Below are 17,546 nucleotides of genomic sequence, written 5' to 3' on the forward strand. Positions count from 1 at the left end.
AGAAAAAGAAAAGTGTATGTGGTGTTAATTTTAATTATGGCAGCCATGGAGGGCCTCACTGACGGTGACGGAAGCCAAAGCGCCTGAAGGAGGTGAAGGGGAGCCATGCAAATAACTGGAGGAAGAGGTCCCTCAACCAAGGCAAGTGAAAAGGCCCTGGGGCAGGAGTATGTCAGCAGTGTTCAGGGAAGAGCAAACTGTCTAGTATGGCTTCAGATGAATAAGATGGCCTAGGAAGATGGGGTAGGAGAGGATTTTGTAAGCCATTGTAAAAGCTTTGGCTTGTTCGGCCAGGCACGCTGGCTCATGCCTGTAATCCCAGCACTTCAGAAGGCCGAGGCGGGCGGATCACGAGGTCAGGAGATCCAGACCATCCTGGCTAACACGGTGAAACCCTGTCTCTACTAAAAATAAAAAAATTAGCCGGGCGTGGTGGCGGGTGCCTGTAGTCCCAGCTACTCGGGAGGCTGGATCGGCCCACTGCACTCCAGCCTAGGCGAAAGAGCGAGACTCCGTCTCAAAAAAAAAAAAAGCTTTGGCTTTTCGTCAGATGTGAAGTTATTGGAGATAATGTGTAAAATGTCGTAAGAGACAGTGACAGGCTTGCCCAGAAGAGAGTGTGGGGAATAAACTTGCGTGGCAAAATGTTAATTTTGGCCAGGCGCAGTGGCTCACGCCAGTAATCCCAGCACTTTGGGAGGCCAAGGCGGGAAGAGTTCGCATTCTTGAGCTCAGGCGTTCGAGGCCAGCCTAAGCAATATAGTCAGACCACCTCCCCCACCGCCATCTCTACAAAATAAAAGAACAAAATTAGCCGGGCGTGGTGGCGCGCGCCTGTGGTCACTTGGGAGGCTGGAGACAGGAGAATCGCTGGAGCCCGGGACGTGGACGTTGCAGTGAGCCGAGATCGCGCCATTGCACTCCAGCCTGGGCGACAGAGCGAGACCCTCTCTCAAAACAGAAAACAAAACAAAATGTTAGTTCTTAGAATCTGAAACTCCTCGTAGAGGCCAAAAGTTGTTTTGCGAAAAGGAGACTGACGAGGAAACCCGGAGGAGTCGGCCCAAATAGGTGGAGAGAAGAACCCGCCGCGGGCGCCCCCTGGTGGATAAAAGGGCCGCTCGGAGAGCGGCTCTGCTCCTGAGACGGACACAAACGGGGCACAAAACACTACACTGAGACCATTCTGAGGGACAGGCTTCCGTAAAAAAAGCCAGGGGCGGACCAGGGTTTTCAAAACCGCCGCGCCGGGGGCGGGACCAACCACGACTTTAAGTCAGCTGGGCGGCCCGGCGCCCACACGCCGGCCGGAAGGAACTGCTCGGAAGCGGGGGAGGCGCCGGCGAGATGACGCAAGAGCGGTCGCGCAGAGGGTGACGTGTGGCGTAGAAGACGCCGACGGGCTGCGCCTGTCAGACCCCCCGGGGTTTGTAGCAGAGGAGGAGCGGGCGCCATGGCGGTTCTGCTAGAGACCACTTTGGGCGACGTCGTCATCGACTTGTACACCGAGGAGCGGCCGCGTGGTGAGGCTTGAGCCCTACTCACCTGTCGCCGGGTCCCCCGAGCTTGTCCCCCTACTTTCCTTTCTCTGTGCAGTCCAGGGCAGAGATTGACTGGAGCTCGAGCTTCTGGGCTGCTGGTGCCCACGACTGGGCTATTTTATTAACCGGCCTTGGCTAGAAAAGTTTTTGTGACGAGAATTGTTTGAGCCTTGGCAGCCCCTCTCCCCTATCTTGTGCTGGCCAGTCCGGTGGAGGGTGCTTGCGGTCATTAATTGCCTTTGGGGCGTGTGTGTGTGATTTGAGCTGCACATACAATACCCATAGCTTTTGTGCCTTTATTGTGTTTACTCATGAGAGGAACACAGCAACTTTGCTTGGTGTGTAATCGGTTAAATCTTGATGAAGGCAGTTAGGGTGTGATTGGTGCAGCGAGTGTGGGCATCCCACCTGGGTGGAGGAGGAAGAGGTTGTCTGGAGTGTGGACTGAGCCTTCGAGGCACTGGGCTAAGTCTTGGGCTTGACTTCTTGCCCCTGAGAGTCTGATTTTCCATTAGGGGAAATAGACACAGGAACCCATTTTAGTTTTATATGTGTTGTGGTAGAAGAATGTATAAGTTGCCATGGAAACCAGAGGAGGGCGTCTTCTTTGGTGGGGGTGGGAAGAAGCAAAGCTAGCAGAGACTCTATAGAACACTTGAACTAGGCCTTTCAAAGATGAATGGGAATGAGGGTTTTCTTAGTTTGGACTGTCTTTGGAATTTTCTGGAAACGGCAAGTAGTTTGGTGTGGCTGGAAGGACTGGTATGAGTCGTGGAACGGTAGACTCGAGTGTGGTCGGATACGCTTAGGTCAGGTCGTGAATAGTCTTGTGTGCCCTACTGATGATCAGAGTCCTTGAAGACTTTAAAAGCAGTATTGAGGCATGGCATACTTGTTTTGAGAAGATAATAGGCAGTAGTGTGGAGAAAGTATCAGAATCAGGGAGAAACTTAGACCAGAAGAGATTAGTTACAAACAGGGTCCTATTCACATGGAATGCAGAACCTATCAAAGAAGGTGAAATAAGTTGCAATATTGTACAATAACTACCTCCTGCTGTGCTCCACTTTCCACCGCATGCAGCTATTCCTCCCTCTTCTCCACCTGGCAAAAACACTGCGAACTCTCCCGTACCATTTTTACCATTCTTTTGCTGTTCCTTCTAACCAGTATTCCTCTCCACTCTTGTCCTTCTGGCAAACTTACTGCTTTTTATCTAAATCTCAGATCAAGCGTCATCTCTTCTTTGAAGCTCTCCCTCCTTTCAAAGCAGAGTTACCTGAGGTTTCCTCTGCTCTGTCTTAGGTCTTTTATAAACCACATGACACGTTTTATTTTAACATTTACCTATTATCCTGGAGTTGTTTACAAGTCGTGTCCTCTCTCAAGAATGTAAACTCCACTGAGAGCAGGAACTATACTATAATTATCATCTCTATATCCTGAGTACCTAGTACAATGTCTGCTAGTTTTAGGGCACACACTAGGGGTTCATTATAATGACTAATGGATATAAATGTGTTGTATTAGTGAGGACCCTTTGTGCAAGTGACAGAAACCCAACTCAAACTGGCTTAAACAAAGAAAATAATTGGTTGCCCCATAATACTGGGGTAAGCTTGGTTTTAAGGGTGGTTGAATCCAGTGTTTCGAATAATATTTAGGGAATTTTGTTTTTTATCCCTTGATTTTGCTTTTCTTTGAGTTCCTTTGATGGTCTGTCCGTGTAGAACAGCACCTGGCAAAATGAATGGGTCTCTTTCCCCAGAGCTGTGAGGAAATAAAGGGGGGGGAGAGCTACCCCACCCAATTAACAAGCAGTGGTTCTGCAAAGATAAGCGTGTAACACCAAAACATAAGTCCACCCCCTGTACATATTTGTAAGCATATGACTGGAGATCTGCTTACGTGTGTACCTGCTATATTTATACTCACTTACCAATCTATGATCAACATATCCAGACTTACCTACCTTTCTTCCATTCTTTCTTCCTTTTCTTTTTTAACTTCTTGTTATAGAAAATTTAAAACACAGATGTAGAGAGAATCATGTAAATGAACTCTCATGTCCACATGACCAGCTTTGTTTAATAGCTGTGAACACATAGCCAATCTTTCTTCATTTATAATACCCCCACTTCCAGTGCATCTGTTTAATCTGTAATTACTTCAGTACATATTTCTAAAATATAAGGTCTCTTTAAAAAAAACAAAAAAAGAAACTATGAGCTTAAGTACCACATAAGTGACACATTAAAAAAAGAAAAAAAAATTTGACAAGGAAAAGGAAAAATACTAAAGAAAAGAGAAAAAGTTGTAAAAAAGGATAAAAAACAGAACCACAAATCTCATCACACTTTGAAAAAACTAGCAATAATTTTTTAGTATCATTTAGTATCCACTTCCAGTGCATCCATTTAATCTGTAATTACTTCAGTACATATTTCTAAAATATAAGGTCTCTTTAAAAAAACAAAAAAATGGAACTATGAGCTTAAGTACCACATAAGTGACAGGTTAAAAAAAGAAAAAAAAATTTGACAGGGAAAAGGGAAAAATCCTAAAGAGAAAAAGTTGTAAAAAAGGATAAAAAACAGAACCACAAATCTCATCACACTTTGAAAAAACTAGCAATAATTTTTTAGTATCATTTAAACTCATAAACTTTAAAAAAATTTAAATTAGGACCCAAAGTCCGTATATTGGTTAAAATGTCGCATATATGTTTAATCTATTGGTTCTCCCCTTTTTTTTTTCTTGAAAAAAATGTGAGAAAGAATCTGGGTGCTTTGTCTTGTAGAATTTCTCTTGTTTTGAATTTGACTGATTGTTTACTGGGTGCGTTAACATATTCCTGTGTCCTCTCTGTTTCCTATAAATTGTTCTTTAGCTTCAGAGCCTTGGTTAGATTCCAGTGTAATGTTTTTGGCAAGAATATTTCACATGAGATAGTGTGTTCTTTCAGCTGCATCACATTCAGGAGGCACTTGATGTCTGGTTGGCTCTTTCTGTGATGTTAAAATTGGTCAGTGGGTTAAGGCCTTGTTGCCCTTATAAATTGTTCCCATCAGATTTTGATGAAAGGCCTAAAGATTTTGGCAGCCATTGATGATCATTGCCTAAATCCATTATTTTTGTTTTCTAGTAAAAGGACCACTCCTATCTGTTAAACAGGAAGCCCAGAAATATATTCAAGAAAAACAACTGCAAGACTGATATTCAGCACTCTTGAACAGCTCAGCCCCATCTTATCACTCCAGTCTTTTAATCCTCTATTACTCTGTAATACCAGGCTATTACAGAACTTTGGTCTTTTGGACCTCCCCTAAAACATTTAAATTTCCATTTCCAGGCCTTTTCATAGTCTTCCAAACCTAAAATGCTCACCCTTCACTCTCTGCTAGTCCAGTTCTTTTAATGCTTGCCTTAACCTTCCCTGAGGTTTTCTAATGTCCCTAGCCAGAAACAATCTTTTGAACTCTTGTGGAATTTTTAAAACTACTTTTTACCATTTTACTATTTAAGTGGCACACATATTATTAATTAGATATGCCCAATATGTAACTACTTGTGTTCAGATGTAAGGACCCTAATTTAATGTAAGCTTTTTGAGGGCAGGAATTGCCTCATATATCTTACTAAAGTCTGCCTGGTTTCTAACTTAGTGCCTTAAGAACTTGTTAATGTGTCTTTCCACGACTAGACTGTGAACTTTTTGAGAGCAGGGACCACGGTTTAATGGCGTTTGTGATGGCAGTGTCAGGCATCTAGAAGGTACTCAGTAAATGTTTATTGGATAAGCAGATTAATTTATATGAGAAAGATCATTCATAAGTGTATGGATTTTTATTAAGGGCTGTTTATTATTAAAGAAATGACCTGGGGTGTTTGACTTTTTCCTAATTGATATAATCTGTGTCCATTTTTATATATTCTGCTAGATCCTTTCCTATTACAATATGCTCTTTAAGTGTTCTTTTTTCTCATAATAAAATCAATCCATCAGTAAATGATTGCTTATCACAGGTAAGTGTCAGTTTTCTGTATTAGCCCAGATGCCCCAAAAGTCCTATGAAAGAAAGAAAAACGTAATTTAAAATGTTTTTTTTTTTTTTCCTAGACTTATTGCCCTTTTATTTCATTTTATTTTGAGACGGAGTCTCACTCTGTTGCCCAGGCCGGAGTGCAGTGGTGTGATCTTGGCTCACTGCAACCTCCAACTCCTGGGTTCGAGTGATTATCCTGCCTCAGCCTCCCTAGTAGCTGGGATTATAAGTGCCCGCCACTATGCCTGGCTAGTTTTTTTGGTATTTTTAGTTGAGACAGGGTTTCACCATATTGGCCAGGCTCGTCTCAGACTCCTGAACTCAAGTGATCCACCCACCTCGGCCTCCCAAAGTGCTGGGATTGCTGGTGTGAGCCACGGCGCCCGGCCTAGTGCCCTTTTTTATAGCTTTGGACATTTGACTTTTGTTTTCTTTTAATGGTAATTTAGAAATTACATTTTACTGTGGTTTTACTTATTTAAAAATGTATTTGAGGATTACTGTGATAAGTTTGGTATTTACTTTTCTTTCAGCCTGCTTGAATTTCTTGAAATTGTGCAAAATAAAATATTACAATTATTGCCTTATTCACAATGTACAGGTGAGTTGGTAGATATTAGTCTTTTCCTTTGTTACTGGAACTATCTAACAAACTCTGTGAATTAACAAAGAATCCTACATATTACAGAGGGATTTTATCATACAAACTGGCGATCCTACAGGGACTGGCCGTGGAGGAGAGTCTATTTTTGGGTAAGTTGTTTTATTTATTTATTTATTTATTTATTTATTACCTCTGGAAGGGCAGAACAAATTCTTTTGTTCTTGAATGAGGAAAAATATAATTGCTTATGCTTCAATCTGCATTTTAAAATATGGTTTAAATTTAGATTTTTTTCTCCCAAGTTCTCTAAATGTCTAGAAAAAAAGTAATATTTTGAATTCTGTTGGCATTTCTGTAAAGAAGTAATTGGTAACCCTGTGTGTTACTAGTACTTCTATATTACATTTTGAGAGTACTTAAACATTTTATAACCTTGTATGTTTTTTCAGCCAACTGTATGGTGATCAAGCAAGCTTTTTTGAGGCAGAAAAAGTCCCAAGAATTAAGCACAAGAAGAAAGGCACAGTGTCCATGGTGAATAATGGCAGTGATCAACATGGATCTCAGGTTAGGAAATGAGTAAGAATATGAGGTTTGCTTAGAAATGAAGGACTGGAAGGAGCCCCCCACAGAGTTATTTTTTAAACTATCCAGTGAGGCTTGAGGGTTTCAGTCGGAAATATTTGTTAGGGAAAAAAATGCACTTTTTCTATGTTAAAAAAATATTATTCTTTTAAATATAAAGCATTTCCATTGTGAAGAATTGAGAAAATACAGAAAAGTACAAAGAAAAACATTACCTACAACTCCACCATCCATGATTATCATTGTTCACATTTGTGGCTCGTTTTTCAGTATTTCTTTTTATTTTATTTATTTATTTATTTATTTATTTATTTATTTATTTATTTATTTATTTATTTTATGAGATGGAGTCTCACTCTGTCGCCCATGCTGGAGTGTGATGGCACAATCTCAGCTCACTGCAACCTCTGCCTCCCGGGTTCAAGCAATTCTCCTGCCTCGGCCTCCCGAGTAGCTGGGATTCCATGCGCCTGCCACAACACCTGGCTAATTTTTGTATTTTTAGTAGAGGTGGGGTTTCACCACATTAGCCACGATGATCTCAATCACTTAACCTCATAATGCACTCTCCTTGGCCTCCCAAAGTGCTGGGATCACAGGCGTGAGCCACCGTGCCTGGCCATTTTTCAGTATTTCTTACTTTTTAAAGATATTATGTAGAGTACTTTCTTTTCATTGCCTTGTTTAATTCTCCCAACAACCCTGTTAGAGTAGGTACTTTTATTTTCTACTGTATACACATGAATTTGAGTTATGACTTGTCCAAGTATTTAATTTAATTTAATTTATTTGTTTTGAGACAGAGTCTCGCTCTGTCAGCAAGGCTGGAGTGCAGTGGCGCGATCACTGCTCACTGCAACCTCCGCCTCTCAGGTTCAAACGATTCTCCTGCCTCAGCCTCCCTAGTAGCTGGGATTACAAGTGCCTGCCACCAGGCCCAGGTACTTTTTGTATTTTTAGTAGAGATGGGGTTTTGCCATGTTGGCTAGGCTGGTCTCAAACTCCTGACCCCAGAGGATCCACCTGCCTCGGCCTCCCAAAATGCTGGGATTACAGGTGTGAGCCACTGTGGCCGACCAAAAAATACTTTATTACTAAAAAATGCTTCTGATCATGTGAGTCTTCAGTAACTCATAATCTTTTCACTGGTGAAGGGTCTTGCCTTGATGTTGATGGCCATTGACTAATCAGGGTGGTGATTGCTGAAGGTTGGTGTGACTGTGACAGCTTCTCAAAATAAGACAACTGACTGGCACGGTGGCATACATCTGTAATCCCAGTACTTTGCAGGGGCAAGGCAGGCAGATCAATTGAGCTCAGGATTTCGAGACCAGCCTAGGAAACATGGTGAAAACTCCATCTCCACAAAAAAATACAAAAATTAACTGGGCATAGTGGTATAGGCTGTAGTTCCTGCTTTTTGGGAAGCTGAGGTGGGAGGATCACTTAAGCCCGGGAGGTCAAGGGTGCAGTGAGCTGTGATTGCACCACTGCACTCCAGCTTGGGTGACAGTGAGACCTTGTCTTGCAAATAAATAAGTAAGACAGTAGAAGTTTGCCATGTTGATGGACTCTTCCTTTCATGAAACATTTCTGTGTATCATACGATGCTGTTTGATAGCATTTAGTAGAATTCTTTTTTTTTTTTTTTTTTTTTGAGACGGAGTCTCGCTCTGTCGCCCAGGCTGGAGTGCTGTGGCCGGATCTCAGCTCACTGCAAGCTCCGCCTCCCGGGTTCCTGCCATTCTCCTGCCTCAGCCTCCCGAGTAGCTGGGACTACAGGCGCCCGCCACCTCGCCCGGCTAGTTTTTTGTATTTTTTAGTAGAGACGGGGTTTCACCGTGTCAGCCAGGATGGTCTCGATCTCCTGACCTCGTGATCCGCCCGTCTCGGCCTCCCAAAGTGCTGGGATTACAGGCTTGAGCCACCGCGCCCGGCCTAGTAGTAGAATTCTTTTAAGATTGAAGTCAATCCTCTCAAACCCTGCTACTACCATATCAGCCAAGTTTATGTAATATCCTAAATCTTTTGTTGTTGTTTCAACAATGATCATAGCATCTTCACCAGGAGAAGATTCCATCTCAGTAAATCACTTGGCTGGGTGTGGTGGCTCAGGCCTGTAATCCCAGCATTTTGGGAGGCTGAAGCTGGCACATCACCTGAGGTCAGGAGTTTGAGACCAGCCTGACCAATATAGTGAAACCCTGTCTCTACTGAAAATACAAAAATTAGCTGGGCGTGGTGGCAGGTGCCAGTAGACCCAGCTACTTGGGAGGCTAAGACAGGAGAATTGCTTGAACCTGGGAGGCGTGGGTTGCAGTGAGCCGACATTGCACCACTGCACTCCAGCCTGAGCAATGCGGCAAGTCTGTGTCAAACAAAGAAAAAAAGGGAAGAAAACCACTCTGCTTATCCTTAAGAAGCAGCTCCATATCTGGTCGTGTTTGATCATGAGATTGCAGCATTCAGTCCCATCTTCAGGCTCTACTTCTAATTCTCATTCTCTTGCAATTTCTACCACATTTGCAGTTACTTCCTTCACTGAAGTCTTGAGCCACTCAAAGTCATCCTTGAGGGTTGGAATCGACCTCTTCCAAACTTCTGTTAATATTGGTATTTTGACCTCCTCCCACAAATCACGAATGTTCTTAATGACATCGAGGATGGTGAATCTTTTTCAGAAGGTTTTCAATCTACTTGCCCGTATCCATCAGAGGAATCACCGTCTGTGGCAGCTATAGCCTTATAAAATGTGTTTTTTTATTTTTATTTTTATTTTTAGAGATGGGCCTCACTACATTGCTCAAGTGATCCTTCTGTCTCAGCCTCCTGAGTAGCTGGGACTATAGGTACACGCCACATGCCAGGCTGTGTTTCTTAAATGATAATACTTGAGAGTTGAAATTACTCTTTGATCTATGGCTCCTTAATGACTGTTATATTAGCAGGCATGAAAACAGAATTTTTATTTTTTGAGACAGTCTCACTCTGTCACTCAGGCTGGAGTACAGTGGTGCAGTCTCACCTCACTGCAACCTCTGCCTCCCAGGTTCAAACGATTCTCTTGCCTCAGCCTCCTGAGTAGCTGGGATTATAGGCATGTACCACCATGCCTGGTTAATTTTTTGTATTTATAATAGAGATGGGTTTTCACCATGTTGACCATGTGGGCCAGGCTGGTCTTGAACTGCTGGCCTCAAGTGATCCGCCTGCGTCAGCCTCCCAAAGTGCTGGGTTTACAGGTGTGAGCCACTGTGCACAGCTGAAAACAATATTAATTTCCTTTTGTACGTCATATCCATCAGAGCTCCTGGGTGACCCAGAGTATTGTCAATGAGCAGTAACATTTTAAAAGGATTTCTTATTAAAAGTGCAGTAATATTAAAAAGGATCTTTGTTCTGAGCAGCAGGTCTCAACAGTGATCTTAAAATATTTGATAAAACCTGCTGTAAACAGATGTGCTGTCATCCAAGCTTTGTTGTTTCATTTCTAGAGCACAGGCAGAATAGATTTAGCATCATTCTTAAGGGCCCCAGGATTTTTGGTATAGTCAATGAGCATTGGTTTCAACTTAAAGTCACTAGCTGGATTAGCCTGTAACAGAAGAGTCAGCTTGTCCTTTGAAGCTTTTAAGCTAGGCATTGACTTTTCCTCTCTAGCTCTGAAAGTCCTAAGTGGCATCACCTTCCAATATAAGACTGTTTCATCTACATGGAAAATTTGTTATTTCATGTAGTCATCTTCATCAGTGATCTTAGCTAGATCTTCCAGATAACTTGCTGCATGCTGCAGCTTCTTTTTTTATTTTTTTTTTGTGACAGAGTCTCACTCTGTCGCCCAGGCTGGAGTGCCGTGGCGTGATCTTGATTCTGCAACCATCGCCTCCCGGGTTCAAGCAATTTTCCTCCCTCAGCCTCCTGAGTAGCTGGGATTACAGGTGCACGCCACCATGCCTGGCTAACTTTTGCATTTTTAATAGAGGCGGAGTTTCACCATGTTGGTCAGGCTGATCTTGAACTCCTGACTTGTGATCCACCTGCCTCGGCCTCCCAAAGTGCTGGGATTACACAGGCATGAACCACTGCACCTGGCCACTTGCTGTAGCTTCTGTGTCAGCACTTACTGCTTCACCTTGCACTTTTAAATTATGGAGACAACTTCTTTCCTTAAACTTCTCTCTTTTTTTTTTTTTTTTTTTGAGACGAAGTAATCCACTGCACTTGGCCTCTTTCCTTAAACTTCATGAACTAACCTCTGCTAGCTTCAGACTTTCTTTTGCAGCTACCTCCCTCTCTCAGCCTTTATAGAATTGAAGAAAGTTAGGGCTTGTTTGAAATTAGACTTTAGCTTAAGGGATCGTTGTGGCTGGTTTGACCTATGTAGATTATTAAAACTTTCTTCATATCATCAGTAAGCCTGTTTCATTTTCTTATCATTCATGGAATAGCACTTCTAATTTTCTTCAAGAACTTTTCCTTTGCATTTACAACTCAGCTATTGTTTGGTACAAGAGGCCTAGCTTTCGGCTTATCTTGGCTTTCAACATGCCTTTCTCACTATGCTTAGTCCTTTTTAGCTTTTGATTTAAAGTGAGAGATGTGCGACTCTTCCTTTTACTTGAACACTTGTAGGGTTAATTGACCTAATTTCAATAGTGTTGTGTCTTGGGGAACAGGGAGCACTGAGAGGGAGAAAGATGGGAATGGCTGGTTGGTGGATTAGTCAGAACACATACAACATTTATGGATTAAGTTCATCATCTTATATGGGCACAGTTTGTGGTGCCCCAAAACAATTATAGTAGTAAGATCAAAGATTACAGATCGTAATAACAGATATAATAGTAATGAAAAAGTTTGAAATCTTGTGAGAATTACCAAAACCTGAGCCAGAAACATGAAGTGAGCATATGCTGTTGGGAAAATGGCACCAGTAGACTTAATACACGGTTGCCAGAAATCCTTAATTGTAAAAAATGCAGTATCTGCAAAGCGCTATAAGATGAGTTATGCCAGTATAAGCTTTGTACTTTTTACTTAGTTCTAGTAACAAGTGTCTAAGAATTGGTGCAGTAAATGTGGACTCTTAACTTTTGTGTATTTTTTTGTCAGTCTGTAACTGATTTCAGTTTGAGTTATGTATTATTTTTATGGTATTTATTATGTGTCCTTCTGTATAGTTTCTTATCACTACAGGAGAAAATCTAGATTACCTTGATGGTGTCCATACAGTGTTTGGTGAGGTGACAGAAGGCATGGACATAATTAAGAAAATTAATGAGACCTTTGTTGACAAGGACTTTGTACCATATCAGGATATCAGGTATGGTTACAATTTACTATCTGAATATACTAGAATGTTTTAATATTGAGATGTTTGACACGTGGATAGGAACGGTATGCATAGGACTGGTTTATGGATAATTCTAATCCCAAAAGTTGAATTAATATAAGACTGTAAGAATCTTTATAATAAAAAGGACCTTCTGTACTTTTATACTTGTACTAATTATTTATTTATAATTATGTTTGGAGGAATTACATTTTTATTTTTATTTATTTTTTTTTTGAGATGAAGTCTGTCTCTGTCACCCAGGCTGGAGTGCAGTGGCGTGATTTTGACTGACTGCAAGCTCTGCCTCCCAGGTTCACACCATTCTCCTGCCTCAGCCTCCCAAATAGCTAGGACTACAGGTGTCTGCCACCATGCCCAGCTAATTTTTTGTATTTTTAGTAGAGACGGGGTTTCACTGTGTTAGCCAGGATGGCCTTGATGTCCTGACCTTGTGATCCACCCACCTCGGCCTCCCAAAGTGCTGGGATTACAGGCGTGAGCCTTTGTACCTAGCTGGAGGAATTATTAATGCTTTAATTTAGTTTCTTAATTGAGAAATAGGGCAAAAATACTAATATTTAGACAGTTATATTAGTTTACATCTTAAAGTAATGCAGGGTAATAAATATGGTATCACTCAATGTAAAACAGCAACACTCACTGTGAAAGTATATCTAGGTTAGTAATATCCATGTGCAATATGGGTTTTTTTTGGCCTTAGAGATAATCAAGTAATTTGTTGTAATCTATTAAAATAAATTATGGATTCTGAAATAACTTAAATGTAACATTTTATTTGGATTTATTTTGTAAGGATAAATCATACAGTGATTTTAGATGATCCATTTGATGACCCTCCTGATTTATTAATCCCTGATCGATCACCAGAACCTACAAGGGAACAATTAGATGTAAGTAAAGCCCTCTTGTGATTAAATGTACATTCATATTAATGATTTGTATGGATTTATCTTTTTCATCTATTAAAGTTAATTTTTTCAGAATTATTATCTTGCCTAATTGTATTAGAACAAGTTGAGTTTTTTCTTTTGCACAGAGATACTCATTTTTCTAGCTGTCTTCTCATTTCCCTAATTTCCTTTCTTCAGTTTCTTTTCTACTGAGACAACCTTAGCTCTAGAAGCTTACATAAACAACTTGGGAAAGTGTTTTTCTTATCATCTAACTCTAGGAGTTTTCGAGGCCAAATTAAACTATTACCTTGTGAGGTAATTTTTCAACTGGGGATACTCTGGAGCCAGGCTAGAACCCAGAAATTTCTGTGAAACAGCACAGACTTTTCCCCCACATGTTTTAAGGTTTATGTGGCTTCCTCAAAGCTGAATTTGTCTTTATGGTTGGGATTGGTTATTCTGAAATCATTTCTCTTCATTCAGCAGTTAGAATTGGAAAATAAATAGTGTCCATATAGGTATTTATTTGTATTTATTTATTTTTTTGAGATGGAGTCTCACTCTGTCACCTAGGCTGGAGTGTATGGTGGCATCTCAGCTCATTGCAGCCTCTTCCTTCCTTGTTCAAACAATTCTTGTGCCTCAGCCTCTTGAGTTGCTGGGATTATAGGTGCATGCCACCATGCCTGGCTAATTTTTGTATTTTTAGTAGAGACAGGGTTTCACTGTGTTGGCCAGGCTGGTCTCGAACTCCTGACCTCAAGTGATCCAACCGGCTCAGCCTCCCAAAGTGCTGGGATTACAGGCATGAGCCACCATGCCTGGCCTGTTTTGATTTTAACAGAAGCCCACTTTGGCTTATATTTTAGAATTAATATAAATCAATTTTTGAAGAGTTCATAAGTTTGTCTCAGTTGCTGTTCAATTAATTATTTAAAAGTTTTTTTTTAGAGACAGGATCTTACTCTGTCACCCAGCTGGAGTGCAGTGGTGTGATTGTAGCTCACTGCAACCTTGATCAGTTACTGTTTTAGCATGTTTGATATACCTAAGAATAAAGTATGTCTTCTATGTTTCTCAGATTTTTTTTATTCTTTAAATATATACGTCAGTAACTTCTGTCTTACAGAGTGGTCGAATAGGAGCAGATGAAGAAATTGATGATTTCAAAGGAAGATCAGCTGAGGAAGTAGAAGAAATAAAGGCAGAAAAAGAGGCTAAAACTCAGGCTATACTTTTAGAGATGGTAAGATAATTATCTTTGTTCAAATTGTTCTGTAATATATCTAATAATACTTATTGAGTGTTTATTTCTGGCTCTTCGGTGATCTTAAAGTACTAAAAATTGAGTTACGTTTTTTTCTAGTTTAAATTTGATACAGCATAATAATGCATGTGAAAATAAATTTGGCTCTACTGTCAATATAGTGCTAAGTTCCTTTTTAAACAGTGGAAAATGGATCTCTAACTTATTAATTGAATTTCGGTTGTTTAATATTCATCTCATTTTTAAAGAGTGGGCTGAATTTTATGTATATTAAAGAAGAGTTCTTCATTGTACCACTCAAGATTAAACAGAATGCTAGTTGTAGGGCAAAATAATAGGTAGACAATGAGCACTCTAAAATATACTGTTTCTCTGTATTACTAACAATGTGAAGTCATTTGGGGAATAATAATTCAGTAGATGATTAATTGACCTATTTGGTGTTATTTTCCGTTTCTTTTTTTTTTGAGACGGAGTCTTGCTCTGTCGCCCAGGCTGGAGTGTAGTGGCGTGATCTCGACTCACTGCAAGCTCCACCTCCCGGGTTCACGCTATTCTCCTGCCTCAGCCTCCTGAGTAGCTGGGACTACAGACACCCACCACCATGCCCGGCTAATTTTTTTGTATTTTTAGTAAAGACGGGGTTTCACTGTGTTAGCCAGGATGGTCTCGATCCCCTGACCTCGTGATCCACCTGCTTCAGCCTCCCAGAGTGCTGGGATTACAGGCCTGAGCCATCGGGCCCGGCCCATTTCTTATTTTTGTAGAATAGGCATACCTGTCATATCATAAATAATAAATATTTGAATGAATGGATAACAAAGTTACTATTTAATATAATAGAACTTTCAGATTTGTAGTCTGCTTTAAAATTTATTTAATTATTATTTTACAGAGACAAGGTCTCACTCTGTTGCTCAGGCTGGAGTACAGTGGTGTATGATCATAGCTGGCTGCAGCCTCCAACTCCTCAGCTCAAGCAATGCCCCTGCCTCAACCTCCTGAGTTGCTGAGACCACAGTTGCACACCACCATGCCCTGCTAATTTAAAAATTTTTTGTAGAGACAGGATCTCCCTATGTTGGCCAGGCTTAAGCTTATATTACCATCAGCTGTCTAAATGAACAAATAGTAAAGGCTATATAGTTCAAGAAAGCTTTGCTGAAATTTAAAAAATTAATTGAAAATACACATTTTAATGAGCACACTGTGTATCTCACAGTATTGACCCTGAACACCCAACACCAAGACAAATTCTAAGAGAATTACTACACTTGAAAGATATGTTGAGCAACTGGGCAGAAAGAATAAGTTACTTATAAGGGAATGAATTTAGATTGTTATCAGACTTTTCAACAGCAACACTTTGGAAGTTTATGCCAGAAGAAAATGGATTAACATACTTTTTAAAACTTTTTGTTTTCAGATAATTTCAAATTTATGGAAAAAAGTACATAGAACTTCTATATACCTTTTACCCACATTCACCAATTTTTAACATTTTGCTACATCTGTTTTATGATTCTCTCTTTTTCTCTCTCTCTGATTATACAAGCACATAAACACATTTTTTTTCTGGCCTATTTGACAGTAGGTTGCCTGTTATTTCCCTTTACCTCTTAATCAGTGTGTATTTCCTAAGAGCAACAGTATTCAATGTGTGTAACAATATGTACTTATTCACAGTGTAGTTATCAAAATCAGAAAATTTAGAAGTGAGAGAAATTACAGTTTATAGGGCTGGGCGCCGTGGCTCACGCCTGTAATCCCAGCGCTTTGGGAGGCTGAGGCGGGTGGATCATGAGGTCAGGAGTTTGAGACCAGCCTGACCAACATGGTGAAACTCCATCTCTATTAAAAATACAAAAATTAGCTGGGCATGGAGGTGCGCACCTGTAATCCCAGATACTCGGGAGACAGAGGCAGGAGAATCACTTGAACCCAGGAGGTGGAGCTTGCAGTGAGCCAAGATCGTGCCATTGCACTACATCCTGGGCAACAGGACGAGACTCTGTCTCCAAAAAAAAAAAAGAAATTACAGTTTATATTTGTTTTGCCAGTTGTTTTAACAATATATTTCATAATTGTTTCTTCCTCCAGACTAGAATCCAGCTCATGACTTATCATCTGTTGCATTTTATAGAATATTTTCCTACATTATCAGTGCCTCATGGATTCCTTTTTTGGTTTTGTTTTTAATAAATAGACAATTTATAGAACAATTTTAGGATTATAGAAAAATTGAACAGAAAATACAGAGTTTCTATGTACTCGCACCCTCTTTTCCCAGTCTTGCATTATTGTGATACATTTGTTAACAATTGATGAGCCAATATTGATACATTATTAACTAAAATCCATGGTTTACATTAGAATTCAAGCTTTGTGTTGTACATTCTGTGAAACTGACAAATGTACGATAGCATATATCTACACTTACAGGATCATACAGGGTAGTTTCACTGTCTAAAAATTCCCCTGGGCTCCACCTGTTCATCCCCACCCCCGATACCCAGTTCTTGGCAACTACTGATGTTTTTACTGTCTATACAGTTTTGGCATTTTCAAGATGTCATGTAGTTGGAATTATAGCGTATGTAGCCTTTTCAGACTGTCTTCTTTTACTTAACAATATGCATTTAAGGTTCCACTGTGCATTTTTTCTTTCTTCCCTTTCCCCTTCCCTTTCCCTTTCTCCTTTCCTTTCTTTTCTTTACCTCCTATTTTTTTTGAGACGGAGTCTCACTCATGTCACCAGTCTGGAGTGTAGTGGCGCGATCTCGGCTCACTGCAACCTCCGCCTCCCGGGTTCAAGAGATTCTCCTGCCTCAGCCTCCTGAGTAGCTGGGACTACAGGCACGCGCCACCACGCCTGGCTAATTTTTTTGTATTTTTAGTAGAGACGAGGTTTCACCATGTTAGCCAGGATGGTCTCGATCTCTTGACCTCGTGATCTGCCCGCCTTGGCCTCCCAAAGTGTTGGGATTACAAGTATGAGCCATCGCGCCCGGCCCCCCCTTTTTTTTTTTTTAATTTGAGACAGGTTCTCGCTCTGTTGCACCGACAGTGGCACAATAAAGGCTCATTGCACCCTGACCTCCCGGGCTCAAGTAATCCTCCTACCTCAGCCTCACAAGTAACTGGGACCACAGGTGTGTTCTACCATGCCTGGCTAATTTTATTTTTTGTAGAGACAGGGTCTCACTATGTTGCCGAGCCTGGGATTTCATTCCTTTTTTTTTTTTTTTTTTTTT

The 17,546-nt window shown here is 40.8% G+C and overlaps 1 protein-coding gene across 1 annotated transcript in view; it reads left to right on the forward strand.

Annotated features, from left to right (window-relative positions):
* Nucleotides 1-1,367: 1,367 nt before the first annotated feature.
* The window catches only part of PPIL4 (peptidylprolyl isomerase (cyclophilin)-like 4), a 41,612-nt gene continuing 25,433 nt past the window's right edge, over nt 1,368-17,546 (forward strand). Inside the window, exons 1-7 of the mRNA XM_011965660.1 lie at nt 1,368-1,523; nt 6,121-6,188; nt 6,276-6,340; nt 6,641-6,758; nt 11,957-12,099; nt 12,926-13,022; nt 14,155-14,271. Coding sequence (XP_011821050.1) covers nt 1,454-1,523; nt 6,121-6,188; nt 6,276-6,340; nt 6,641-6,758; nt 11,957-12,099; nt 12,926-13,022; nt 14,155-14,271 — 678 coding nt within the window. The 5' untranslated portion in view covers nt 1,368-1,453. The remainder of the gene's footprint in view (nt 1,524-6,120; nt 6,189-6,275; nt 6,341-6,640; nt 6,759-11,956; nt 12,100-12,925; nt 13,023-14,154; nt 14,272-17,546) is intronic.

Source organism: Mandrillus leucophaeus, unplaced genomic scaffold (genome assembly GCF_000951045.1).
Source record: "Mandrillus leucophaeus isolate KB7577 unplaced genomic scaffold, Mleu.le_1.0 Scaffold731, whole genome shotgun sequence".
In the NCBI taxonomy this organism is placed as follows: domain Eukaryota; kingdom Metazoa; phylum Chordata; class Mammalia; order Primates; family Cercopithecidae; genus Mandrillus; species Mandrillus leucophaeus.